Source organism: Xiphophorus maculatus, chromosome 3 (genome assembly GCF_002775205.1).
Source record: "Xiphophorus maculatus strain JP 163 A chromosome 3, X_maculatus-5.0-male, whole genome shotgun sequence".
Classification (NCBI taxonomy): domain Eukaryota; kingdom Metazoa; phylum Chordata; class Actinopteri; order Cyprinodontiformes; family Poeciliidae; genus Xiphophorus; species Xiphophorus maculatus.
Window position 1 is genome coordinate 30,539,185 of NC_036445.1, and position 27,439 is coordinate 30,566,623.

Sequence of the window (27,439 nt, forward strand, 5' to 3'; positions counted from 1 at the left end):
CCTCAGTGGTCCTTGGCTCCTGAAGTGTCTCGGACCCTCAGCTCAGGACTGCTGTCAGGGGAAGCATGTTGCTGCAGAAACTGGTACGGTAAGACATGCTGCTGCTTTGCTCTGCCTGGGTTTGGCATATTTACTCTGCTTTCTCATTTCCAGCTGCAGAACCAATCTGGATGTGTGTGTGTCAGTTGCAAGCTTCTGGCATGTGGGTGGTCCCTACTGTCCGGGGTGTGTGTGGGGTCTGAAAGGGTGCAGGAGCAGCCTCCTGCAGCAGGAGCAGTCAGCTTGCATTTTGCCTTGCAGTTAGAAGTTAAACAGCTGAAGTGTGAGAGTGTGTTGTAATGCCAGGCTGGTTGCTGTTCCCTCAGTGTGTGTGGATGCTGTCGGTGCTGTGCAGCTCGGACCTGTGTTGGGGCTTTGTCTCCGGGCGGCCCAAGCGCTCAGGAGAGGACGGGACCGCAGCCAGGATGGAGAGTGAGTACACTGTGACTTTGGCCTTGAGCTCCGTGTGTGTGTGTGTGTGTGTGTGTGTGCGTGTGTGTGCGTGTGTGTGTGTGTGTGTATAGAACGGATTCTCCTCAGGGATCATGTCATTGAAAAGTTTCCTTCCTGCTGCCTGTTAATGAGCTGCATGTGGCTGTGGGCCCCATCATTACGATGAAGGAAAGGAGGACATCAGCATGAGATGACAACACAGGGACAGTTTTTAATCATAGCTGTTAATAAAACAGCCTCAGATCTTAAAAAGCCCTAATTGAACTGATCTTCTGTATATTTTCATATACAGCTGTGAAAAACTATTCATCCCCTTAAAGATTTTAATGTTTCAGATCAAGAGTCGCATTTACAAGGATGTGGGCTCCTGGGCTGTAGCCAGGTTTTATGACCTTTCTACAACAGACAAATTATTCTACTAATTCTATAATACATTAGCAAGTAGTAGTATTGATGTATTAATGCATAATAGCAATAGCTTCAAGTTGTTCCCCCAAAATGCAGATAACTTCCTAATTTTCAATTCTTGAATTTTGTTTATATTCATCAAAATCCCAAGATTTTTAAACAATTTGCCTATGACTTTGATATAAAGTACAATGCAAAGCACATATTCTAAGTCTTGGGCCCAGTTCAAATCATATGGCGACGTTAGTACCAGACAAACATAACCAGAGAGAACAAATGCAATTTTTGAATGGTGACTTTATTGAAGGAAAAGAGTAAAACATGGAGGTAGATAGTGGAACAGAATTACTTTCTGGTTCCAGATGAATGAAAACATAAATTTTGATATTTCTCCATTCATGACTTTAAACTTATACACAGTAGGGTTGTGCTGCAGAACAGTTATCCAAAGTACAACATTAAGTCCACCTCTGAATTCATCAAAACACAAATAAAAGAAAGTTTCTGAGTGACCTAGTTAAAGTCCAGTCTTTAACTGAGATGCTTTATGACCTTTAGCGCATTGTTAATTCTCAGAAACTGAATTAAAACTAATAGTCTCAAATGACAATACTGAAGAACCCAGAAGATCAACATTGTGGGTCTGGTTGCTCAGCAGTGTCAGTCCAGATTTGCTCCATTAAAGATGAAAACAAAAATGCTGCATAACAGGCTATAAAGAATTACAGTAACGACAGGCAGCAAGGTGTCGCCTTGAGGATAAGCTGATACAGACAGTGGACGTAATAATGTGGTTGTAGGTGTGTGTGTATAGGAGTGTGTGTGTACATGGTGAGAAGTGAAGGTAGAGGCTGTCTGAAGCTCAAGATGTTAGAGGGTTGCCGTAGGGACCTTCAGTCTCAATATGGAGGTGCAGGTGAACAAGAAACGGAGACACAACATTGACTCTGGGGCCACAGAGGGCCAAAACCTAAGGGACCTACACTGCTCCTCCAAAATTATTATTATCATTATTATTTATATGTACGACTTACATGAATGACCATGTAAGAAAATAAGATGCAAGAATTATTAGTTTGTATGTTTTATGTAGGCGGTTTTCAAGTCCCTCAAAATTAGAAGTGCTCTAATACCATAGTATTGTGTTGACATACTATTCTTCTGAAAAATGAATAAATACATTAAAAATAACGTCTAATCATATTTCTGCTGGTTTCAGCTTGGACTGAAGACGTGCAATGAAAAGCTGGCACTAGCCAGGCAGAGAGGCTCCCTGCTGTGTCTAAGTTTGGTGGCAATAGGCTAAAACTAACATGGTTTTCTATGTAGCTATAAAAACACAAAAATCTCAGTCAGTAATCCTTCATGTGTGAAGGAAAAATGTCCATGAAACCTGAGGTGGAGGATTATTCCTTTGGCTTGATCATGTCAGAAATGATAGAAATCAAGTTTGTGGTTTGAAAGCATGAACTGAGAATAGCACAGAGGCTGAGCAGGTGGTGCTCAGCCTGCTGGGAAATGATGTTCTAGCAGCTATTGAACATGTGAAGAGCTGTGCAGCAGAAAACCCACATGAAGCAAAAACAACAAGATTCCCTTCAGATTTCTGCAGCTTCTTTCAACAGGAATCAAACGCAACATGAACATGTTTCAGACAGAGAACTTATGTTTTCTTTGTATTATTTTGTGTTAAGATGAGGTTGAAGGACATTCTGTAACATTATCTACACACTGTGCTGCTTAATGGTTAATTTGATTAATTTGTGTAAGTAAAGTTGGAGCTGACTGTAATCTTAAAACGTCACAGCTGCTGCTTTCTGAAACAAGCTTTTTTTAGTTTGAATGTTGGATCAACATTATATATATATATATGTACATATATATATATATATGCATATACAAATATACAAATATTAATTTTTTGAAATATTATGTTTAAGGAAGTTAAGTCAAGTTTTGTATAGCACATTTCAGAAACAAGGCTGTTCAAAGTGCTCTACATAAAACTGTAACCAATTATTAAGCAAGTAATAAACATTACATTTTGTCTAATGCCTTCATCACAATCATCAAGCAAGTATACACCAAATATATCAGTCAATACAGTTATTATTAATGAATAGCAGCTTTAATCAGGTGGGCTTTTAGCCTTGATTTAAAAAGTAACTTTGTGTTTCAGCACTAAGTTACTGAGCTGAAACAGAAGCATAAAAACTGAACTCTGGTTCTGGTTCTGGTTCTGGAGATGCAGAGGAAAGTTGATCAACATCAGACCTTTAATGTGTTGTGATGTAAAGCTGTTCTGTGGTTTATAATCTTCTCTATTCTCTCAATAGAAGGACTTTAGAACTGGGGTGGTGTGTTCTATCTTCCTGGTTATAATGAGAGTGTGAACAGTTCTCATTCTCAGAAAGTGATATATTTTCACTTGAGACACACAAACATCAGTTACCACGACAACCCTGGCAGTTTTCATTAGATGGGTCCTGAAAATGCAAGCAACATGCGGTTAGACGGACAAATTTCTCATACACAGTTGGCTGACTTCAGGACGAGACGTGTGTGCCAGTGCAAACGAAGCGAGGGAGTGGAGCACGGCGGGGAGTTTACAACAGATCTCTGTGAGCCGGGGGAGGCTGTGATTGGTCGACTCATGTTCCCTCACAGAGACAGAGTGTATGATGCTGATCGGCCTACAATCACCATAAGGAGAGCATTGGAGCTCATTCTCCACCCCTTATTCCTCCAAGACTGTCCACTCTCAAACCAAGATAGATTTTATTTCCACGATCCCCCAACCAAACACACTGCCCACTTCTGCTCTAAATTCTGTTTCTTTTATCAGTTTTCACCTCAGCATGTGTTTATTGTACATCTAACATAATCATTGTCACAACTTACTATCAGGAAATAATAAAATACATGACCTAGCAAACACAACGGTGTGAAAAAGTATTTACCTGCTTTCAGATTTCATGTTTAAGATCATCAAGACAAGATAACCTGAGCAAATCTCAAATATAGCTTTCAAATGAAGATTTAATTCATTAGAGCAATCCAAAGCAATCTGGCCCTCTGGTAAAGTGGAACTGCACAATTGTTAAATCATTAATAATTATTAAGTAGAGTTCAGTGTTAATAGGCACACACAGGTCAACCTCCATAAATCACCTGAAAAGAACAGAAAGTTCTAAAAGCAACACACCAGGCCTCAATGTAAAGACTTCAAAGGACAGACGAGAAGCTAAGTTGTAGCTTTAGCGTAGCATCTTACCTCAATGAGCTTAATCACATCAGTTTACAGTATTTTTCTCTTCAAGCTTTTGAGGAAAGAGATTCATTTAGCACATTTTGGAATAAGGCTGTGATACAATAAAACAAGGAAAAACTGTAAAAATGTTGCTTGAGTTTTCAGCAAAATGTCAGCTGATAAAGCATCCAAACTTCAGAACTAGAACTAGAAAACTCCTGAAAACTGGAGCTTTCTCCACAGACCTGACCTTAAACCTCATCATTGGTTCTTCATGTAATAAACTGTGCATCAGTGTGGCTTCTGTCATTATATCAGCAGCCAATAACAGCACTGTACACCTCTGCAGCTGAACCTGTTGACATAAGTATTTGACCACTTGGAGAGGTCAAGGGGTCACACTGAAGGTTGGAGAATTGAACAACCCTGATATGATCAGTAAGTATGGATAAAGGATGGAACAGTGTCATCAGAGCAAATGATGCCAACCAATCCTTGATGCAGTAGAACACTGTAAAAGTTTACAGCTTTTATTCCAACAAACAAACACTGTATGAAACAGGAGCATAAAAAAATGACACTTCACAAATGTGACAGGGCTTGATGTTCTACCAGATGCACCTTATTTCATCTCGATTATATCCGTGTAAGCCGTGGATGACGAAGACGACCTGAGGTTTAGATATTCTTCCTGAAGCTCTGTTTCTCCTGTCGGCAGCTCGCTCCTTGCCGGTCTATGTGCCGACCTCCGGCTCCTGCAGGAACAGATGCTATGAGCTAGTGGAGGCCGAGGCCCCAAACTGTCGCTGTGACAACCTGTGTAAGACCTACAACAGCTGCTGCTCTGACTTCAACCAACTCTGCCTCCGGACAGGTACGGCAACACAAACATGCCTTCATGCTAACCTGTGACACCTCAAGACCGTATCACTCCTGCATTGTTCCTCTCATCTCTCTGCTGGGACTTGCAGAGCCGCAGCAGCTCCTCAGTGATCCAGGTCAGATCACAGTCTGTCCTCATCACCTGGTATTTAAAGTTTCTAGTTTACACGGAAAGAGGAGTTGTTTTCCAATAGAAAGTTATCCTGGATGCTAGAGTACTTTGTAAAAAAGTAGAGTTAACAGAAGTATTAGCTACATAAAGCATCTTTTCATTGTGAAGTCTCACCAGTTATTGTCTGGTTTAATTATAGCCACATTGGGTGTGTCTCCATTGGTAATGTGTTCCTCACCATGTGGGGGTGAACATGGACAGGAACGTGGGGGGATGTGGAAATACGTACCATGAGCGTACAGGAGCTACAGTTGATGCTTCGATGATGTCATTTGTGTGTGTGTTGCGTTGAGTGTCCAGTTTCTCTGAAATCTCTCTGTATATTCTGGTCTTGCTAGTTGCCCAGTCCAGTTGATGCTGAAGGCTGTCTAAAAAGGTTTGAACCTTAAAGTTTGACCATGGAATTATCTATTTGCAGTTCACTGTCTCACCAACAGCCATGGTTCTTATTGCAGATTGAAAACGTTAGTTGAGACGTTGTCAGTGATGTAAATCCACCGGTCAATCAACAAAGGTGGTCTGCTGCCAATTACTTCTGAGCAACACCCAGCTAGGTCTGGCTTCTACCATATGAGATGGTTGCAACAAATGGGAGATGATTCTGAAACCACAGCTGAGATCATCCAGCCACAGTTTATGTCTGCTTATCCCTGCCAGGTCAGGTAATCTGGTTCCTGCCTCCAGGTCATGAGGTGAGAGGTGAGGCTCACCTGGGAAAGGTTGCCAGGGAAACATGGAGACACTGAAAAAACATTCATACTGGCAAAAGGGCAATTAAAGAGCATAGTTTATCAGCATTCATGTCTTTATACTGTGGGAGGAACCAGAGCACCGACAGAAAACTCACATATCATCAGAGAAAATATGCAAACTGTACAGAAAGTACTGATACTTGCACCATGCAGCCTCCACTCAGCAGAGCCGATCATTAAAATCCATTTTAGTTTTCTTGTAAGCCTTTATTAAAGCATGTAGCTGCTTTTCATCTTGATCTTCCAATACTGCACCATTTTATTTACGTGCATAAAAACCGGAGGCCCTTTTGTTTCGTCAGTCGTCCGTTTGAAGCAGGACTTACAGCATTTCTGATCGAAACATTTCCATTATTAAAAGACCATGATTTTCATGAAGCAGTGCATAAAGGCAGCAACAAATGAAACAGGGTTTGAAAGAGAAAGATTTGTTCAGCATAGATGTAATCTCTAAATAGTTTTTAACATGAAAGAATTATTCATTACAGAAATAACAGAAAACTATCAAGCTGATGGTTCAGCTGCATGAGCTGGAAGAGTGAGCTGCACTTAATGATGCTGAAACAGGTTTGCTGTTTTTTCTCTCTCTCCCTCTGCAGTGTCAACATTTCCCCCCTGCTACTTCCAGCACTGGTGGTCTGATTTTATGCTCCCTCCTTCAGCCTGGTGGTCTTTGGCTCACTGCTGATTGGCCACTTTAATCCTGAATGTGCCTTAAAGCCATGATGCAATTTTCCCTGACAGTGTCACATCCCAAATAAAAACTCTGTTCAAAAGGAAAACTGTTTAAGCCACAAAAGTCACTTTAGACCCCCGGCTGCCTGCCCACTGCCCAGCCTCACCGCCGCTACCCACTGTCACCGTGATGTCGTGCTTTTCACGATAATCTCTAAGATTAGTTAGAACTCCATAAGGATCATTGAGTCAGCAGTTTTCCCTTCTTGCTTCCTGTTCCTCGTTGTGTACAGAGGGAGGTTATGAATGCAGCAAGGATCGATGCGGTGAGACCCGGAATGAACAGCACGCCTGCCACTGCTCTGATGACTGCCTCGCCAGGGGAGACTGCTGCACCAACTACAGGAAGCTGTGCAGAGGTTTGGAGCGTCCACCTTACCTAAAAAACAACAAAAAATGTTTTTAGATGATGATTACTGCACCAAACAACCTGCGCCTTTCTGAAAAAGTCATTACCCCCTAAGCCTCTCTTGGCAGCAGCTGCTGTCAAGTCTGTGATCAGGATGTGCGATATATCGGCATCAGCGTCAACATCAATATCAACATCGGTATCGGCTGATGTTAGATATTTTTAAAGGGGCAATATTATGTGTTTTCCAAACACACAGAGCTATTTTATAGCACAATCAATAGATATGTTAAGTTCAGTTGTTATAAATATGTCATCTATATCAGATATGACTCCTTGTGGTTCTCTGGAATCCCAAAACCTCAGAAATGGCTTCATCACCCATTCCAGACTGATGGATGCCAGAGAATTTGTTTCTCTTCTGTTTTTGAACTTTTTTGATCAGGGCATGATGTGTTGTTGTTAGAGATCTTATTGCCTACTTCATGTTGTTAGGCTGCGACAGACTGGCGACCTGTCCAGGGTGAACCCCGCCTCTCGCCCGGAACGTAGCTGGAGATAGGCACCAGTAACCCTCCCGACCCCATTAGGGACAAAGGGTGAACAGAAAATGGATGGATGGATTGATGTTGTTAGGCATGATCTGTTGAAGGGAATTCTTGGTTCTACTGGACTGATCAGACCTGGGTGTGGTTTGTAAAACCTACTCAGCTTTACACAAATGTAATCAATTACAGTTCATTCTTGATTTAACAACTTGATTGGACCCATTTCTCCTTAAAGAAAGTTGAAAGCTTGTTAAATATTGGTGTCACTCACTGAAATCATGAAGAACAACAAATCAAATGAAGTGAATAAGAAATAAGAATAATAAGAAATATTTATTTGGGGAAAAAAAGAGTTTAAAAAGTGTTTGATGGGACAAATACCTGTTCCCTGCAATAGTTGCTTATCTTATTAAAGTTGAGGAATGTTTCGGCTTTCTGGAATGTGGCTGCTGCCTCGTTTCACCTCCCTTTTGGATCCCTTTAGGAGAAACTTCCTGGGTGCAGGATGAATGTGAGGAAATCAGGAGCCCAGAGTGTCCTGCTGGGTATGTTAATACTTGAAACCTTCGCAGTGTTGAAGAAAGGAATGAGATTACAATAGCCTGACGAAGTTTTGCCCTTCACATTCCATGTTGGTCCATGTGCAGGTTTGCTCGTCCACCTCTCATCGTACTGTCTCTCGATGGGTTCAGAGCGTCTTACGTGAAGAGGGGGAACTCCATCATACCCAACATCGAAAAACTCCGTGAGTTAGCATCTTTTTTATTAGCTTCAATTAACATCTTCAAAATGAAGCATGCAACACAGAAACAATGATTTCCTTCTATATTATGAAGTAGGGATGATATTGTCAGCACAACCAAATCCCTCTTAGCTGAATCAGCTGATCTTTGTTATGATTGTGCAGTGCAAGACTCTTCCCTTTTTTGATGCTGGGAAATTTACTGGGAAACTATATTACCTGCTTTCTACAAAAAAAAAAAAAAATCTGTCAGTTCCCTGCATTTTATTTATGTATTTATTCATTTTTCTTGTATTTTAATTAACAACCTATTCCTACTAATAATTATTCTAAATTGCATAAAAACAGTTACCTTTAAACAGAATTTTGTGTTGTGTTCATTGTGTTAAATTCATGGCTGACTTTTTATTAAATCAGATAATTAAAATGTTTTTATTATTTAGGAACATGTGGAACCCACGCTCCTTACATGAGGCCTGTTTATCCTTCCAAAACCTTCCCTAACCTCTATTCAATAGCAACAGTGAGTATGATTTCAGTTTATCCTTACAAATATTAATATCTGCACATCCTACCTATATTAATCAAACCACTTATAAAAAAGAACAATCTGGACAAATCACTAATGCAGAATTACAGGCCGATCTCCAACCTCCATTCATCAGCAAAGTTATTGAAAAAGCTGTGTGTAAACAATTAACTAGCTTCCTAACGATAACCAACCGCTTTCACTCCTTCCAGTCTGGTTTTCGTGCTCACCACAGCAGCACTACCATAACTATGCAGATGACACACAGCTCTGCATTACGATGTCACCAGGTGACTCAGAGCCCATCCAATCACTGAACAGATGCTTAGAACAGATAAATGTGTGGATGTGCCAAAACTTTCTCCAGCTGAACAGAAACAAAACTGAAGTTATTATTTTTGGACCTAAAGAGGAACAATCTAGAGTCAATGCACAGCTTCAGTTATTACAACTGAAAACCAGCGATCAGGCCTGAAACCTGGGAGTAGTGATGGACTCTGACCTGAACCTCCAGAGCCGCATAAAGACAGTTACAAAGTCGGCCTTCTATCACCTGAAGAACATTTCCAGGATTAAAGGACTAATGTCTCAGCAAAATCTAGAGAAACTCATCCATGCATTCATCTTCAGTCGTACTGATTATTGCAACAGCGTCTTCACAGGTCTGTCCAACAAATCAATCAAACAGCTGCAGCTGATCCAGAATGCTGCTGCTCGCGTTCTCACTAAAACCAGGAAGATAGAGCACATAACACCAGTTTTAAAGTCCCTCCACTGGCTCCCTGTAGCTCAAAGAATAGACTTTAAAATACTGTTGTTAGTTTACAAATCACTGAACGGCTTAGCACCACAACACATTAAAGATCTGCTGTTATTGTATCAACCTTCCAGACCTCTCAGGTCTTCCGGTTCTGGTTCTGCTCTGCATCCCGAGAACCAGAACCAAACGAGGAGAAGCAGCTTTCAGCATCTATGCACCACAAATTTGGAACAAACGTCCAGAAAACTGTAAAACAGCAGAAACACTGACTTCTTTTAAATCTCAACTAAAAACCCACCTGTTTAGAATTGTATTTGAAATGTAATCAATTACAAATTTACTGATGGAACTTGACTTAATGCTGTGTTTTGATTATTGATTCTATGTTGCATTGTGTTTCTGTGTTTGTAATGATGTAAAGCACTTTGAAATGTCTTGCTGCTGAAATGTGCTATACAAATAAAATTTGATTGATTGATTGATTGATTAATACTTAGTTGGTTTTTAAATAAGTAAATAAAACAGCTGGTATGACTCATATATGACCAATCGTTTCATTTAAGGGTCTCTATCCAGAGTCTCATGGCATCGTTGGAAACTCCATGTATGACTCAATATTTAATGCAACATTCAACCTGAGGAGCAGAGAAAAGCTGAACCACCGCTGGTGGGGAGGACAACCAGTAAGTCCCTGCAGAGGCCCAGCATTTTTGTCTGGGCCTCTAACAACAACACATCATCACATTTGTAAAGATGTGTAAAGATAGCAGATGGTACTTAATGGTTGTTATGGTAACACATTGCTACTGTTCTGTAGCAGTGGTCATCCTGTGCGCTGGATTTATGGTTCCCCATCAGCAGCCAAAACAAATAGGCCTCTGCTCCGTGTTACATCATATTTACTCCCCAGGGAAACAGAAAGTTGTGGATTAGTAATTAGAAGTTGCTGATGAGATCAAACAAACAAACAAAAGAAATGTTTTTGTTACTTTGTTATATGAGATTTGTTTGTTTTTTCCACTCAATAAATGTCGTCAACTTAAAGCTTGGATGTTTCTCAGTCGTTCAGCTTGGTATTGTAATTCTGTTTCTAATTTTCAGCTTTTTGCTGAAAATTGAAAAAAAAACGCTCTTCCAGAAAAAGTAATGGACACAAATTTGGGAGAAATATAGATCTGAAAGAATGAATTATTCTAATAGAATAATTCTATTATATAGAACAGTTATTAGTTATTAACAGTTAATAATGGACACAAATTTGGGAGAAATATAGATCTGAAAGAATGAATTATTCTAATAGAACAGTTATTAGCTTCCACTTAACACTTTTATATGAATTGAAACATAATAATAATTAACCGAGAGTTTCTTCATTCAGATCTGGATCACTGCCCTCAAACAGGGACTGAAAGCTGCCAACTTCTTCTGGCCTGTGTAAGTTCACACATAAACACGTCACCACTGAGTTTTACATGGAGACATTTTCCATGTAAAAACAATCTTGTATGTATTTTCAAAACTTACAGTTCCAGCAGAAATTTCAGATTATATTAATATCTAAAATGTTGCTCACAGGCTGTCAATGACTTTGTTTCATATCTAGCCCCTAGTGGTTAATGAAAACACTGCACATCCACTTTCATCTCTTAGCAAATCTGTTATTTGTCTAAATAAGAAAAGCTTCACCACATTCTGTCAATCAGGTTTTACTTGATGATTTTCACCAGGGCTGAACAATATATTGCAGATATTTAGTTATCGCAATATTAGTTTATGCAATATTCAGATTGCGAAGCACTGTTATAAGTGCAATAATTGTTGGCTAATATATTCACTTGCATGTTGAACTTGTATTTTACACCTGAATGTGATCTTAGCTTGTTGGACAGAGACTTATGGCTGCAGATGTTCACATTGAACAGTAATGATATTACCCACAATGCTAAAGGTCATAGAGTGATGGATGACCAGATGAGGAAGAAAATAAGCACATATCACAATTGTTATCATCTTTGCATTATTTTCTAAAATTGTGCAGCTCTAATTTTTACATCCTTCAACAGATTTTACATTAAAATGATGAAATGACAGACTGTAGATTTCTCACCACATAATTCTTAATTTGTCACAGTGCTCCAAACAGTGCATTGATCCAAAACACTCATAAAAAAGCAGAACCTTCTGGATTGGCCCTGACCTCAAACCTAAAATGTTTTTGGACTGCAATTAAAATCCCGGTACATAACAGGAAGCCAATCAGTTTATAAGAAGTCCAACAATTCTATCAGGAATAATGTTCAAATATCCAAAAACCCAAGCAGATATTTATCTTTTCAAATACACTGCCAGACTAATGCCTTGTTGGCGGCTACAAAAAGCAAAACGTTGAGGACTGATGGTTGACAGCTGGAGACTGTATGAGAGCCAGGAACTTGGCCATGGTCCTCATCACTTCACAGAGGCAGCTTTGGCCTGAAAGCCGGAACGCTCCAAGTTAGGATCGTTCAAGCCTTTTGTGGCATAGTGGCATTTTATAGCACAGTCAAGTAACTATGTTACCTTCATTTGCTTAAAAATGCTAATGATAGCAAATATGATTTAAAAGAAATTTGTCTAAATTGGTGTAAAATTAGAAACAGCAGGAGTTAAAAAATTCCTGCTCTTTCTGAAACTCCACTTTCAGGAAGTCGTCACAACATGGCTCCTCTCTTAACCCTTTAACACTGTTTTTTCCTGTGTGCTGCATACATCCTCATACTAGCTTTCTGCTGCGCTACAGCTAGCTACCCACAATGTGGTAGCTAGCGTGGGTAGCTAGCTGAGTGCATGACTGAGAGCATTCATGCATTCTGTCATTAATGCTTAGACTAGTCAGAATGATCACTGATGATAACACTTTTTCTGTAATGTGATGTTTCTTCACTTTGCAAAACTCTTGATTTTGAAGACATTAATAAATACATTTCTTCTGACATATTTTTTGTTTTACTGCCATTTAACACTTAGAAATAATTTTGGTGAGTCTAAAAGAAAAGTTAGGTCTGATTTAACTTCAGAAAGTGAGAAAAAAAACCATATATGTGTGATAGACCACAAAATTGTCCCATTGTTTATTGTCCCATTTGGAAAATACTTTTCAGTTTGAGAAAATCAGCTGAGTGAATTCATCCCTTCTCTTGAACAAACATCAGAAAAAGTGTGAACTTTTATTGGGATCAGGATTTTTTTCCCCTGCAAAGTTGAAAATGATGTAAAATGTAATTATTAAAAATGTTTTGTTTGTCCTAAATGTTGCCCCCTCATAGCTTTAGTATTAATATCAGAATGTGGAGGCTTTAACAGCAGAAGGTGTTTCTGTTTGTAGGGCCATTCCTTCGGAGAGGAGGATCCTGACTTTGCTGCAGTGGCTCCATCTTCCTGAAGGAGAGAGGTGATCACACATTCACACATATGTTGTCTCTGGTCATACTTTCCTCTCACTGAAACAAACCTAGTTTGGATTTTTGACCTGTCTTTCCTTTTCAGTCTCTCTCAGGTGTTACTGATCATCAGTCTACCTATTCCTACACATCTCCTAGTAGAATTGAAGTCCAGACTTTTACTAGGCCACTCCAAATCTCTCATTTGGTTGTTTTTCTTTGTGACTTTGTTTCCCAACTGTTCTTGAATTTCTTTCAGTGATATCATGAGTTCTACATAAGTAATTTATTGTTTCTTTAGATTTGGCCATAATCAGGCCTGGGCTAAGGGTTTGGTGAAATTAAACAAAAACATAACTCATATTTGTAGTTACTGACTTGTTATTGACCAGTTAATTTAATTTTCAATAACTTCTTCACATAGAGCCCGGTTGGTTTGGAGAAGTTTTTTTCCCTTTGATGAATGAAATCATCATTTGAAAACAGTTCATTAGCATATCTGACACATAGCCGATCTTCTGCTCAGGATTAGATTCACTTCTAAGCTAATAGTATTAACTTTGCATTGGACACCACAGGTTCAGCTAACACCCATTTCACCTGTATTCTGTTTCAGGCCCTATGTTTATGCCATGCACTCTGAGCAACCAGACGCTTATGGACACAAAATGGGCCCAAAAAGTGCAGACGTGAGTAGGTTTGTTCCAGGAGATTCTGATCCTGAGAGGGTTTGGTCGCTCACGGCTTCCTTTATCCTCTTCCAGCTTAACAATCCTTTGAGGGTGGTTGATCGGATTGTGGGCCAGCTGATGGACGGACTCAAGCAGATGAACCTGCACCGATGTGTCAACATCATCCTGGTGGGAGACCATGGTACAGACCCTGGCTCTGAGTCCAAACCCTCATCTGAAATTCTGATTGTTCATCTTTTCATTTATGACTTTAGCTAAAGAGCTTCTAATGTGATCAACTGAAAAACATCTATTTGAGATGCCTGCTTGGCATTTATAGCGAAGCAGGGACCCAAGTGTTGTTTGAGGTGTTTTTTTCTATGACTAATAGCCCAGTAGACACGGTACGGTTGGGTTACCACATTGAAACCGGAGCATTTGACGTGGTCCCCAGAGAGCCAAGCTTGTCCTGTCTGTCTTCTGAACTCCCACTTCTTCTCAGAAGCTCATGATGTTGTCAGTTTTGTGTGGCACTACTCTACTGTACGGTTCAGCTCCACAGCCTCCATTTTCCTGATTAGCTTGAAATTACCAGCAGCTGACCTGACGATATTTCTGTCACAGCTTTTAACTCGTAATGCGGATGGATATGTAAGCCTCTGTTTTGGTTGTGTTTACCCACAAGGCTCTGTGATGAATTCTGCTTCCTGCATTTAGTTTACTTGAATAGGACCAAGACCTGTATCTTTAAGTGGACCAGAGATCAAGCGTACATTAAGATCAACCCAACTGACCTGGACTTTCTGAACAAATGGTCCAGAATTCGATTCAACAGGGCTGGTCTAAATGCACCTGCCAAACGTTCTTTATATCAAAAGTTTACCTTCACTGCAGTTTACATTGCTGGGGGAATAATTGGGGTTCATCGTGGTCGCTTTCAGGGAACTGGGAATATTACAGACAAAGTAACAGCTTTCTGGATCATCAAGTGCACCAAGTTGAGATTCACATTGTGGAGATTAATCTGTAGGACATCGGAAGGCATTGACTAAATTCCTGATAAGTTGTCCTCTCTGGTCAATCTTCTGATCAATCTTCCATCTGATTGGGAGGTCATTTCTCCAGAAATGATTTTTAATTTCTGGAGAAGTGAAAAATCATTTCTCCAGAGAAGAAGAAATGAACTGCCATGGATTGGGTTTGTGTCTCAAGAAAGCAGCAGGCTTCCTCACTTCTGCCCACGAATATAAAGAATGGGAACAAAATGTTTTCCAAGGAACAACTTAGTCATGATCGGTGGAATTTCCAGCATGATGGAGCTCAGTGTCACATGGCTGAAGTTATAACAGAGTGGCTCAAAGGTTGAAAATTTGGATCTGTGGTGTGGAAACTCCATAAATCCAATAATCAGTGGAAACTTAATAAATCTTGTGTAGGAGAAACACAAGACAACAAACTGGAGCCACGTCCAAGAACTCAAGACCAGAACGGATCGTCATCAGTCAGAAGTTTGGTGCAGATGATGATATCCAACAATTCCAGAAGTTAACAATGATTGGCAGAATAAAGTGGGCCAGCCAATAGGAGAATCAGTCTGTCAGTGAATCGACTGAGTAGGATGAACTCCAGCCTACAGACTTTTCCAGAAATGTAAAGCAAGAATCCAATTAGATGATTTCCCTCATTGAAAAGTTTGTATCCTTCAGAGTTTCACACCTGCCTTCTCCTCCTGCGATGTTTCAGGTATGGAAGAGGCTCACTGTGATCGCACAGAGTTCCTCAGCAACTACTTGACCACTGTTGATGACATCATCCTCGTCCCTGGGTCTCTTGGCAGAATACGCTCCAGATATCCCAGCAACCTCAAATGTGAGTGAAAGGTTCTGTTCTCTCTGCTTTAAAGAAATAAAACCAAACAAGAATTGCTGTAAGTAACTGATAGATTAGGGATCTTTTCCTATCTTGTTTTATCTGAAATGCTGCTGATGATGATGATGCTTAAAGAACCTGTGATGAAGAAAAGCAACTCTCTGAATTCTTCCTGCAATGTGCTTCAGATGCAATGAGGAGCCGAGGAACAAACAGGCTCACTGACTGAGCAAGGACTAAAGGAAATAGTCCTGCCCTGATCTCTGACTGTACATTCAGGCATCAGCAGAAACATTGTACCATTTTTCAGCGGATTTGTCTCGTTTCGTTTATCTCAGCAGCTTCGGGTCAGCCTATCCCCATCATGCCATCACTGAGCCTAAATCATAAAGGCACAAGAAATAACTTCTCAAACTGTATTTAAAAGAAAAATGCCAGTATTTTTCCACATAATACCTTACAAAAAAACAAGTATCCCTTTAAGGTCTTTTTAGAACATATGATGGACTTCTCAACCAACCAAGCAGTTTAGAATGAAAGGATGTAAAGATGAAGCCAACATTTCAAACTTACTCTTGTCATCTCCATTTCTCAGAAACTCCAACAACTTGTGTGATCATATGTTTTCTTTTCTCAGATGACCCCAAGGCTGTTGTTGCAAATCTAACAGTGAGTAAAATATTTGTTCAGAATATGAAGGTCTGAAATGAGGAAGTGGAAATGCAGGTAATTTGATTTGACATGTGATGATGCGTCATCTAAATGATTTCTTCAACAGTGTAAGAAAGCAGAGCAGCACTTTAAGCCGTACCTGAAGCAGCACCTGCCTAAGAGACTGCACTATGCCAACAATCGGCGTATTGAAGACATCCACCTGCTGGTGGAGAGGAAGTGGCATGTGGCCAGGTACGGTGACAGAACTACTGCAGCAGCTGCACTTGATATTCAGTCTTAACTTTACTATTGTCCTAATTTATATGCACAAAAACAATAGTCCTGAAGATTGTTTTACATGATGTACTGCAGGGTGCAAACTTTTTGTCACCTAAGTTAAATTCACCAAATCAAAAGTAATCGTGGTTCCAAAATAATGGGTTTATTTTTTTTAACAAAACACCACCTCACCTTAAATTCTTTAAGTGGTTGCTGTACCATATTAAAGTCAGTTATGTAAACTATATATTAAATATTAGTCAACCTTTTTTTCTTAAACAACCTGCTGCTTAAATAAATAAATAAAAACCATGCTGTGACTGCCTTCCACATATTAACAGTAGGAGTAATGAAAGCCCCAAATATGTGAAATAATGGAGAAGCTGAGATGTTAATGGTGCACTAAGGTAAAATAGCTTAGTGCTAGATTACCTTAATCTAGTTTAAGATAAACTAAAAAAGATTAAACTAAATTAAGCTATGTAAAGCTAAACTGAACCAAATTAAGTTCACTAAGCTATGCTAAACTAAACTAAGCTATGCTAAACTAAGCTAAACTAAGCTATTGCTAAATTAGTGTTGCTAAGCCAAACTAAGCCAGCCTAATCAAAGCTAAACTAAGACAGATTACCTAAACTAAACCAAACTAAACTAAGCTAAGCTAAACCGAACTGAATTAAGTTAACTAAACTTCGCTAACCTTAAGTAAACTAAAATAAACTGAACTTATGTAAAGTGAACTGAGGGGAGCTGAGCTGAACTGAGTCTGATGATGTTGACCTGTAGGAGGTTTCCACACAGCACCCAGCCACCCCAGCAGACGGTGTAAAGCCAGCACCACAGCTACCTTTACTGGTCTTGGTTGTTGACATTCTGTCTGTTGGTTTCCCCCACTGAAGTGCACAACCATAAAGAAATCTTTATGGTTTCTGTGTAGCTCCCTTCCACAGGGCTAATCGTTGGCACCAGGGCTGTGAGCAGAGTCTTAGACCATTTGCACCCCCCACCACACACACACACACACACCCCAGCAAGCATGCACACATACACACAGAACTCCAAATGTTCTCACGTCATAAAATGCTTTCAGTTACTCAGTTACATTTTTTACATGCTTGTGGCTTTACTAATTTGAAATGCAAACCTATGCTTAAGCTGATATGCATTAGGGCGTTTAACTGGAAGTTACTAATAAATGAAGTATTTCTTTCTTTAGAGTAAATCGCTTTTTGTCAAAGTTGAAAAACTTTACATGTTTGTTCTGAGTGAGTTGAATGATCTGAGTTATGCTTCACTAGAACTTTGGCCACAGATTGTGAGGAATTTAAAGCCACTGTAACAATAACGTGATACTGATCTCATCCAAACTGGACTTCAGGAAAGTCCCAGTGGGGAGGAAACACTGTGGATTCTTAGGCGACCATGGATATGACAATAAGATCAACAGCATGCAGGTATTTCACATCTTACATCCACTATATGAGTAGCAGACAGACGCTATGCCAGAACAATGTTAACAAGCCAACAATGTTAGCATATGTATTACAAATTATTTTAAAGTTTCGATTAAGTAGAAAACATTTTCTACAGCAACAATTATATAAAAATAAAACCTACTGGTGCACAAAGTATTAAAAAAGCAGGACATATTTTCTTTCTTTATTCTTTTTGATCATATGACCAGTCTCACCCTTCTATTTCAGACTATTTTCTTGGGCTATGGACCTTCATTTAAATTCAAGACCAAAGTTCCAGCCTTTGAAAACATTGAGCTGTATAACGTCATGTGTGGTAAGGCCCGTTTCTGAATTTGTTTGAGTTCAAAACTGAGCGCATGTGTTTGATTTGAAACTATTCCTGCAACTGGAAGGCTTCATTCAGACAAACAGTCACAGAACGTCCATCATGAATGGTTCAGTGAGGAGTAGTCACATCTAAAGGAGGTATTACAGGGAATGTGTTAGGGCTCCAAGTAACAGGCAATCCCCAGATTGTCTGACAGTGAGTGGAAGATCCTGTGTGAACACATTGGACAACATGGTGGTCTTATAGTGCAATCCTGTGACATATAGAGGTCATAGTGCTCAGAATTATTTTTTAAATTAGCTTCTTAAATTAAAACTATATATAAAGTCAGAAAAAACTATTTGTTTGTGTTTTTTTATTTTTATGTATAAAACTGTGTGAATGTTTATGCCTTGTGTTGTTAGTGTTATGGGACTTCAGCTGGAAACCAGCATTTCGCTAAATCCGGCATATTTCTGACAACATTGTTGTACATTCATTAACAGGCACCTTACGCTTTAACATCAATCAATCAATCAATCAATCAATCAATCAATCAATCAATCAATCAATCAATCAATCAATCAATCAATCAATCAATCAATCAATCAATCAATCAATCAATCAATCAATCAATCAATCTCTGATTTATCCCAACCTCAGATCTCCTGGGTCTAAAACCGGCTCCAAACAATGGAACTCATGGCAGTCTGAACCACCTGCTGAGAAGTCCAACTTTTAGACCCACCATGCCAGAGGAGGTGTCCAGGCCGACGGCCTCCAACCTCATTCCTATGGCAACAAATGACTTGGGCTGCAACTGCGATAAAAAGGTCAGCCCTTTAGACTGCTGAGAGGAATGCCTGGTTTTAGCTTTACTGAATTCCACAGGTACAGTGGAGGACCAGCGCAAGCAGACTGAAAACCTTCTGATACAGCATGAGAGATTTGAAGGCTGTGTGATAATACAAACACAATGGAAAAGTCTTCACACTCTGTTAGGATGCTTGTGTTTTGGCCTGGAAAAAAGGAGAACTTGGCAAATAATTTCCTAACTTTTTTAAAAATTCAACTGAAAAACAAACCAGTTTGTTTGGAAGCAAAAATAGCGAATAGCTAAGTGCACACACTTAAAATAAGAATGTTTCAGAACATTTTGATTAACTTTTAGCATTTAGTCATGTTGAGACATTACAGTAACTGATAAAAAATTACAGTCAAAAGTCCAGACAAATTGTACTTAATTACAGTAAAGTGGGTAATTGTAACCAGTTACTTTCCACCCCTGCTTTTAGGTGTCTGCTGAAAGGCTGAAGGTGAAGAGAGATTTTCTTTTTTCATTAACGGTGAGCCCAAACATCCATCCAGATCCACAAAAGAATGGCTTCAGCATAAGGTTTGGAGTAAGGAACTACAGCTAACAGAAAAGCTTGGGAGAACTCCAGCTTTTGCTTTAACAGCAGTACAGCCAGGAGGAAGGTCTTAGCCAGGGCCAGTTCTAGCTTTGTGGAGGCCCTAAGGGAGATGCTGTATGGGGGCCAATAGTTTATCAATAGAATCTGAATAAACAGATCTGGAGTCAGTCAGTTATTCCCATGGCAGCACAGACTGTTCATTTTCATGTGACATCATTTAGTATAAAAACTTTCATGAAGCAGCGCTAAAGCTGAGTTTATGACAAACAAATTCTGGCTGACTAAGTAACAAGACCAGCTAGCATAACAAATAATCATGCTAACAAAATAAAGTGACAATAAGATGACATTTTTTTCAGTTTAAATATCCTAAATATGATTTATTTTTACATGATTTACTATTCATTGACTTGTAAAATGATCATCTGCATAAGCCTGTGTCCTCCACAGTCACCTGTACTTGTCTGACATGTTCAAAACATTCTGCACTGGGTTGCTTTACGTCCTCCTGTAAAACTGAAATAATCTTGTTACCTTCTTGCCTTCTGCAGCAGAGCTAGAGTCATTTCACCTTCAGTTCACAGTGTTTTGTTGCAAACAAATGCACAGGCTACCATTTCATATTCTCTTTTGCATATGAAATGTGTTTTCCAGTCCACTGGTTTGTTCTGTGGTGAATGAGACTCAGTTCTGCACTGTTTCACTGTGTTTCTTATTCCCTGTAGATCTCTGGCAAGAGATTGTTTCAATCTCCAATCTTTTTGCAGTTGCGTGTAAAAAGTAGGGGCCAGAGAGGTTTGAAAGTGACCCTTGTACGAGGCTATAACCTGGAGTCACTCTGGCTCTGTCTCTTACAGAACAAAGTGGAGGAGCTAAACCGGCGATTGAGGCAAGCTATTGATGGTCAGTTTGTCATGAGATTTGCAAATACAATATGTAAAAACAGTGAATGCACTTCTTGAACTTTTTTACATTTCACCACACTAAAAAACAGGCTGCAGCTATGATGCATTTTAATAGGAGTTTATATGACACACCAACACAAAGTAGATAATAGCAGTGAAGTGAAAGGAAAGGAGAATGATTCACAGTTCCAGGATTTCCTTTAATAAATAAAAATCTAAAAGGGAGGCCTGCCCCTGAATTTAGACAATATTTTGTGAAGCTCTCTTGGCTGCAGGTCGGTTATTTTCTGTCTCTACCAGTTTTCACACTCTAGTCTGAGGTTTTGCCTGTTCTTTGATTGGATGGAGAGCCTCTGTACAAACATGTTCAAGTTTTTTCACAGATTCTCAGTTGAATTTAAAAATGCTTATTTTAAAAGTTCAAACACCAAGTATTCCTTAATGTGCATTAATGCATGCAGTGGAAGCCATCTTGGGACTGTGTTTTTGCTGCTTGGGGTACAGCCAATCACCACCCAGATAAATGAATGGGGCTCCAGGATTGGCTAGTTCAGCTGCCTGAGCTGCACTTACTTTCAAATATTTTAGATATGCTTTACAAAAAACATCACTGAATGGGTGGATGTTCCACAAATAATTTAGCAACATTTCACAGAAAAATTCACTCATGTCAATCTATGAATAGGCGAGGGTCAGTTGTAGACCAAAACGTTCAGTTTGGTTTAATCTGACAGAAACACTTCTTTAATATGATTGTTGTGTCCACCACATATCAAACTGCCCCTCTTCCATAAAGATGAGATTTATAGAGAGCACATTTATGTTTTTTTTTTATTAATATTCTTTACTTTTGAAGCATTGAGATTACAAAAGTTTGATTCTACCTCAAGGTCACAGTTCCAGTTCCAGTCTGATCTATTACAAAATTCCTTCTCTTTAACATTTACAACAACAAAAGAAAACTAAATGAAAACAGAACACAAAGAGGAAACAATACATTATTACAGTATTTTGAAAAGACATTACTTTTATATAAGAAATTATACAGCACATAGACACTTCCTGAAAGATGAATCGTCTCTTTTAATTAATTCTTATCAATCCAATATTCGTGCATTTTGTGTTTGGTTAACATAGGACATCCATTCAGCTGAAGATGGATTGAGAATGTAAATCTTTCCATCTGATAGATTTCATTATCACACTCTGTCTGTTCTCCTACAGTGGGAGGTTCAGGGTGCAGCCAGCGTCTGGTGACAGATTTTTTTTACAGACTGTAATTAATATCTCATACAGATATTTTGCATTGTCAGGTAGAAATTTTGTTAGCTGGAATAAAGGTGGTGAATTTAAAAGGTATTTTTTACAATAAAGATATTTTCAATATTTCTGTCCAGTATTATCTTACAACTGTACAGTCCCAAAATAATTGTCAGCAACATCTAAGATTAAAAAATAAATAAATAAATAAATATTTTGAGAATCATGTATCATTTTCCCTCCACTTCATAATAATTCATTTATTTCTGTTGGTGTGTCAAATGTATGGAAGCCAAGCTGCCATGAGAAAAAAATAAAAGTTCAAAAGTTGAAAGTTACATTTGCAATAACAAAAGCAGTAATTATGAGAAAAGTCACACTGTTTCTGTAGTATTTCATAATCATGACTTTGAGGGCATGTTCACACCTGGCAGTATAAATGGACCTTGTTACATTGGTGCCTCTCTGTGCCGTGTTCCTCTGTGTGCTCCGTCCCTCAGACAGCAGGAACCTGCCGTATGGCCGACCTGCTGTCCTCTTCCATGATAAATACACCATCCTACATCACAGCGACTACATCAGCAGCCACAGTGAAACCCTGTTCATGCCCCTCTGGACATCCTACACTGTCAGCAGACAGGTACCGCCCAGCCTGACCCCTCCTTTCGGACGGTCAAAGACACACTCTTTGCATGTACTATACTCAAAAGTCTTTCTGTGAAACACTAAAGAGATCCAAGCAAACCTCTTGCTTCTTGCACCCCCTAGTGGTAAAAGTGGGGTAACATTTTCTTTGTCCATCCAGGTAGAGCTGTCTCCTCTGCCTGAGTCTCTGTCCAACTGTGTGAGACCGGACGCCAGAGTCCCACCGCCCTTCAGCCAGTCGTGTTCCAACTACAGAGCAGAGAAACATGTCACATATGCCTTCCTGTACCCGCCGCGTAAGTGAATATCCACTGCAGGCTTCCAAAAACACACTCAACCTCAGTGGACACCACCACACACTGCTAAAGTAATCATAACCCCTGAGAGACAATTCCATAGTTAGTCACATTGCAGCCACTCACTTCACTTGGTCTTATTAGGATTTAAAGTCATGAATAATTGTGATTTCGACAGAAAATCATCAGTGGGATCAGTTGGAATATCTTGTGTGTGTTCACAGAGCTTTCCTCAAACCTGGAGAAAAAATACGATGCTGTCCTCATCACCAATACCGTGCCCATGTATCCTGCATTTAAGAGTAAGTTCTCACTTCATGAAATCCTGATGCATTCCTCATTTTAGGTTCAGACGTTTTAACAATGTTTTTAATCATCATTTCCACCATTCACTCCCACGTCTGCCACGTCCTTCTCTCTGCCCACACTCCCACTCCCACTCAGGAATCTGGACTTTTTTTCAGAAAGCTCTGGTGAAGAAATACGCCACTGAGAGGAACGGAGTGAACATTCTTGTTGGACCCATCTTTGACTACAATTATGATGGAGTCAGAGACTCGGCTGAGACAATCAGAGAGTAGGAGAATTCATTCATTCATTCATTCATTCATTCATTCATTCATTCATTCATTCATTCATTCATGTGAATTGTCTGAATAGTTCATATCTGTGCAAAAGTCTTCAGTCATCTCTTATTTCCCTAAACTTTGTTTCTAATGAGTTTCTTTAATGCTTTCTGGCTGCGAGGTTTTAAACCAGGTTGATATAAAGCAATACATCAGTTTTATACTCAAACTATCCTGTAGTTGAAATAAATCTAAAGTGTACATTTTTTTTCAAGATTAGGATTTATATTTTTATGAAGCTGTTGTAATGATCTATGAGCTACAGATTATGAGAAAATTGTGAGAATCCAATAATCAAATGAAAGTTCAACATTAGTCAGTGAAATTGATATTTACTAGCCTCTACTAATTATAAATATAGGGAACAAAAGAAACAAATATAAGGACTAACAAAGAATCAGGACAGTCTTGTAAATGAGATTTTTTTAAAATCACAATTAGGTTTTCCTGGTTAAATGAAGGTTAAGTACATAGACAGAAAAAATAAACAACTTAACCTCTGCTATTAAAAATATAGGGAACATTTCTGAAATAATAAATGAACATTCAGAATTTTTTTCCAACAATGGACAAATCTCTAATGGTTATTTGGGGCTTACTGGACCCTCAGAAACCCAAGGTTAAAAGCTACATCTTAACTTTAATCCTAATCTAACTCCACTGGATCCTAGGATTCCCACATGTCCACCTTTAACTAATTACGGACATATAAAAATGTTTGCAAAGAAAACATTTGGATATGTCCAAATATTAAAATGTTTGGAAATATCCAAATGTGTCGGTTTTTGTGGCCTGCCGGACAGAGAACTGGTCCTCTGGGTCGGCTCAAAGACGGCAAGACTCTGTCATCTTCGGTGGAGGTGTGAAGTCATGCGGCCCTTCTGAGTCTAACTAGACTCGATGAACTGCAGGCCCCGGCCTGGTTGGTTCCAAACCGGGATTGGGTGCCTTTACATTCGCCTTGAGGGCCCCCAGCTGGAGCGGAGTCCTGAGAGCTGTGGTTCCATTGGGGCCGGCCAGATAGGGATGTTTGCAGTCAATTGATTGGTGGGTTGGTATAAAGACAGGTTACCTTCCATATCTCTCAATCAGAGACTGTGGCTGACCAAAGGGGGAATTCGCTGGGCTGAACAGGCAGGTTTGCAGCAGTAGAACAGGAACGTGGACAAAGTCTTTTTAGAAGTTTACTCCAACTGATAAGTGAGTGGTGCTGAGAAAACTATTCTGCAAACCATCAGTTTTTAACCATCCGTCTGTCTTGGTTGGGTGGAGGAAGCGTCACTAACTAGCACTCAGTGGTGCTTCTCTCAGAAACTAAGAAATCAACTTTTAATTTTTTCTTGTGTAGATAGGCTTTTAGGTCTCACTTGTACCTGCACTTGTCCACATTAATCATCATAACAATATTTTGCCACAGTCAGAAAGAAGGAAGAGACTGAATGTAAGTTCAACCAAAAGGAAGGGAAACCAAGAAAAACCTTCATAAAGCCTTGGTACTGTTGATCCAGAGTTCTTTATTAGATTATTAAAAGTGTGGCTCCTTGGAAGCAAAGTGTACATGAACCATTAAAACTGCAGTATGTAAATTTTATAAAAAATATATTTTTTCTACATATTTGTTTAAAGTGTGAGACAGACAATCTGTGAAAAAAATTGAGCTCCTCTGCCTTCTCCCAGTGCTCCCAGTTCAGTGAAACAAACAGTCAGAGGAAGGAGGCGGGTCTTAGCACTGTCCGTCGTCACCCTCCATATGGCGCCGCTCATCCCCCCTCTCATTTTCCCACCACATTCCTCTCTGCTATGCTGCAGCTAGCATAGTAGGTTATGGATGCTCAGGTCAGTTAGCATAGCCACTGATGACGGCAGATAAATGGTTTTTCTGTAATGGTAAGCAATTTTTCCAGCATCACCACATTTAGCAGCATTTACATGAGAATGATTGACAGCCCTCAGACCCACCTCCTTGCTCTTTTTGGTTGGGATCGGTGCATTTCTTCAAACGGCATTAGTAGCTCAGGGCGGACTGGAGGAGGTCCATTTATTCATAGTTGAAATGTTTTGCACAGTACTCTAAATATGGTTTTTCCTTGTAGAATTATAAAGAACATTAATAAATTTCTTAATGTCAGTTTAGATAGTATCTGCTGAGTTCCAAATTGTAGATTAGCCATTGAAAAAAGATAAGTTTTATTTGGACTTTGTTCTTCATAAGCTGTTCATGTCAGACTCTCATAATTGGAGAAAGAATTGCTGAGTCAGAGTCAGCAGACTCCTGACTAAAAGGTGAAATCTTTTCCAGCCATGTGAGTGGAGTCGTCCCCATCCCGACTCATTACTTCGTGGTCCTGACCAGCTGCCTGGACTTCACACAGCCTGCAGACTCATGCAACGGTCCACTGAGCAGCGCCGCTTTCATCCTCCCACACCAATCCCACAACGACGAGACCTGCAACGTAAGAACCAATCACATCGCATGTACCTTTCAAGTTCTGGTCCTACCTGTCCACACGGCTGTTTCTGAGAGCAGCGGACATGACTTTCTGTGTGTGACCCCAACCCAACAGAGCTCTGAGGATGAGTCCCGCTGGGTGGAGGACCTGATGAAGATGCACACGGCCCGGATCAGAGATGTGGAGCTGCTCACAGGCCTGGACCTGTTCCGGAGAACCAGCCGGAGCTACGCCGAGATCCTTTCCTTTAAAACATTTATGCACACGTATGAGAGCGAGATCTGACCTTTGCTGACCTTTTCTGCAGTTGTGGTGGAGGAATGTGGCACACGCTTCCATCTCTGTCTGTCTACAGTATGTACGGCTAGAACACCACTGAACTCTTCCAAAACTGTGCAAAGGTCTTGAATCATCCCTCATCTCACCTTCCTTTTGAGGACCCAGAAGATCATGTAGCCTTTCGGTTCCCTGAAGGACTTTCTAGAGTTGCAGAGATACAATTTTACATCCTCTTGGCACCTTAGTATAAACATGCTGCACTAAAAATCAGTTTGTTTGCATTTTTTCTTTTAAGCTACAAATTACACTCAAAACATCCCAGAATGAAAGGTATAATAATCATATTTTTGCACTTATGTGATTCCTGAGCAGGCGTTATGTTACGCCTCAACCATCCAAAGATGGTTTAAAGGCTGCTGCCTCTGCACTTTGTTGCCCCTGTATCCCATCAGCTAAAGCTGGAGTCCAAAGAATCTTCTCTGCAGCAGCTCCAGGTGACTATACAGTCACACATATTTTGGTTTCTTTCAGAAATGTTGTTGCACAGTACATGAATATTCTGATTAGCTTAATGAGAATCATGTGGAATTTGTGTTAATCATCCATCCTCAATACCTGCTTAGTTCCTGCAGGGGGAGCCTGTCTCCAGGGGTCTGTGTACTCCCCCTGCAGGTCGCCAAGTAGACACACACACTCAAACCTTAGCACAATGAAGTCCCCTTAGAAGCTGTGAGATGAGTTGCAGTTGTACCACTTCATCAGGCTTAGAAAATAATCAACAGGCCGATATGGAATCACTCTGGCTGGAGATTATTGAATAAACCTGATCTGTATGCCACCCTTCATAAAAAAGCCGTTGCTTTTAAATGCAATTTAACGGTAATGATGTATCTGTGTTTGTGAGGTTGCGTGTGTGTGTGTGAGACAAATATAACATATCGGACTGTAAATGTGGCTTGAATGTGTGTGTGGGTGTGTGTTGTGACTTTGATTTGTGCACAATTAAATTTGTTGATTATAATAAAAGTTTGATCAAAATCACCATCTGTGAGTTCGATCTATTTGTCTGTACGTTTTCCGCCCCATGAATTCAAATATCTAAACATGGTGAAGATGACTTGTTGAAGCCCGACCTGAACTTCAGAATGAAGGGGCTTTTAGTTACTTTGAATGTGTTGTGGGTTTTGGTACCGTACGGTGTGGTCTGGGTCTCTAACGACCTGTTGATCTACTGGGCTGTAGATCAGCACAGCCATCGCTCAAGCCC

The 27,439-nt window shown here is 39.8% G+C and overlaps 1 protein-coding gene across 9 annotated transcripts; it reads left to right on the plus strand.

Annotated features, from left to right (window-relative positions):
* On the plus strand, positions 1-27,213 carry enpp2 (ectonucleotide pyrophosphatase/phosphodiesterase 2). Of its 9 annotated transcripts, XM_023331525.1 has the most exons (26): positions 1-83; positions 366-471; positions 4,869-5,024; positions 6,925-7,050; positions 8,073-8,133; positions 8,236-8,333; positions 8,774-8,853; positions 10,183-10,302; positions 10,998-11,053; positions 12,984-13,049; positions 13,655-13,727; positions 13,803-13,911; positions 15,453-15,578; positions 16,216-16,247; positions 16,357-16,484; positions 17,890-17,965; positions 18,215-18,302; positions 18,960-19,129; positions 19,592-19,642; positions 20,479-20,614; positions 22,377-22,516; positions 22,682-22,817; positions 23,042-23,119; positions 23,262-23,394; positions 25,743-25,896; positions 26,008-27,213. In XM_023331525.1, exons 1-26 carry the CDS (start codon positions 66-68, stop codon positions 26,176-26,178), a joined length of 2,688 nt encoding a protein of 895 aa, XP_023187293.1. In that variant the 5' UTR covers positions 1-65; the 3' UTR covers positions 26,179-27,213. The 9 variants fall into 9 exon arrangements, with proteins under 9 accessions (XP_023187293.1, XP_023187290.1, XP_023187294.1 ...); XM_023331522.1 differs by having other exon boundaries at positions 13,655-13,911; XM_023331526.1 differs by having other exon boundaries at positions 13,655-13,911; positions 20,569-20,614.
* Positions 27,214-27,439: the final 226 nt, after the last annotated feature.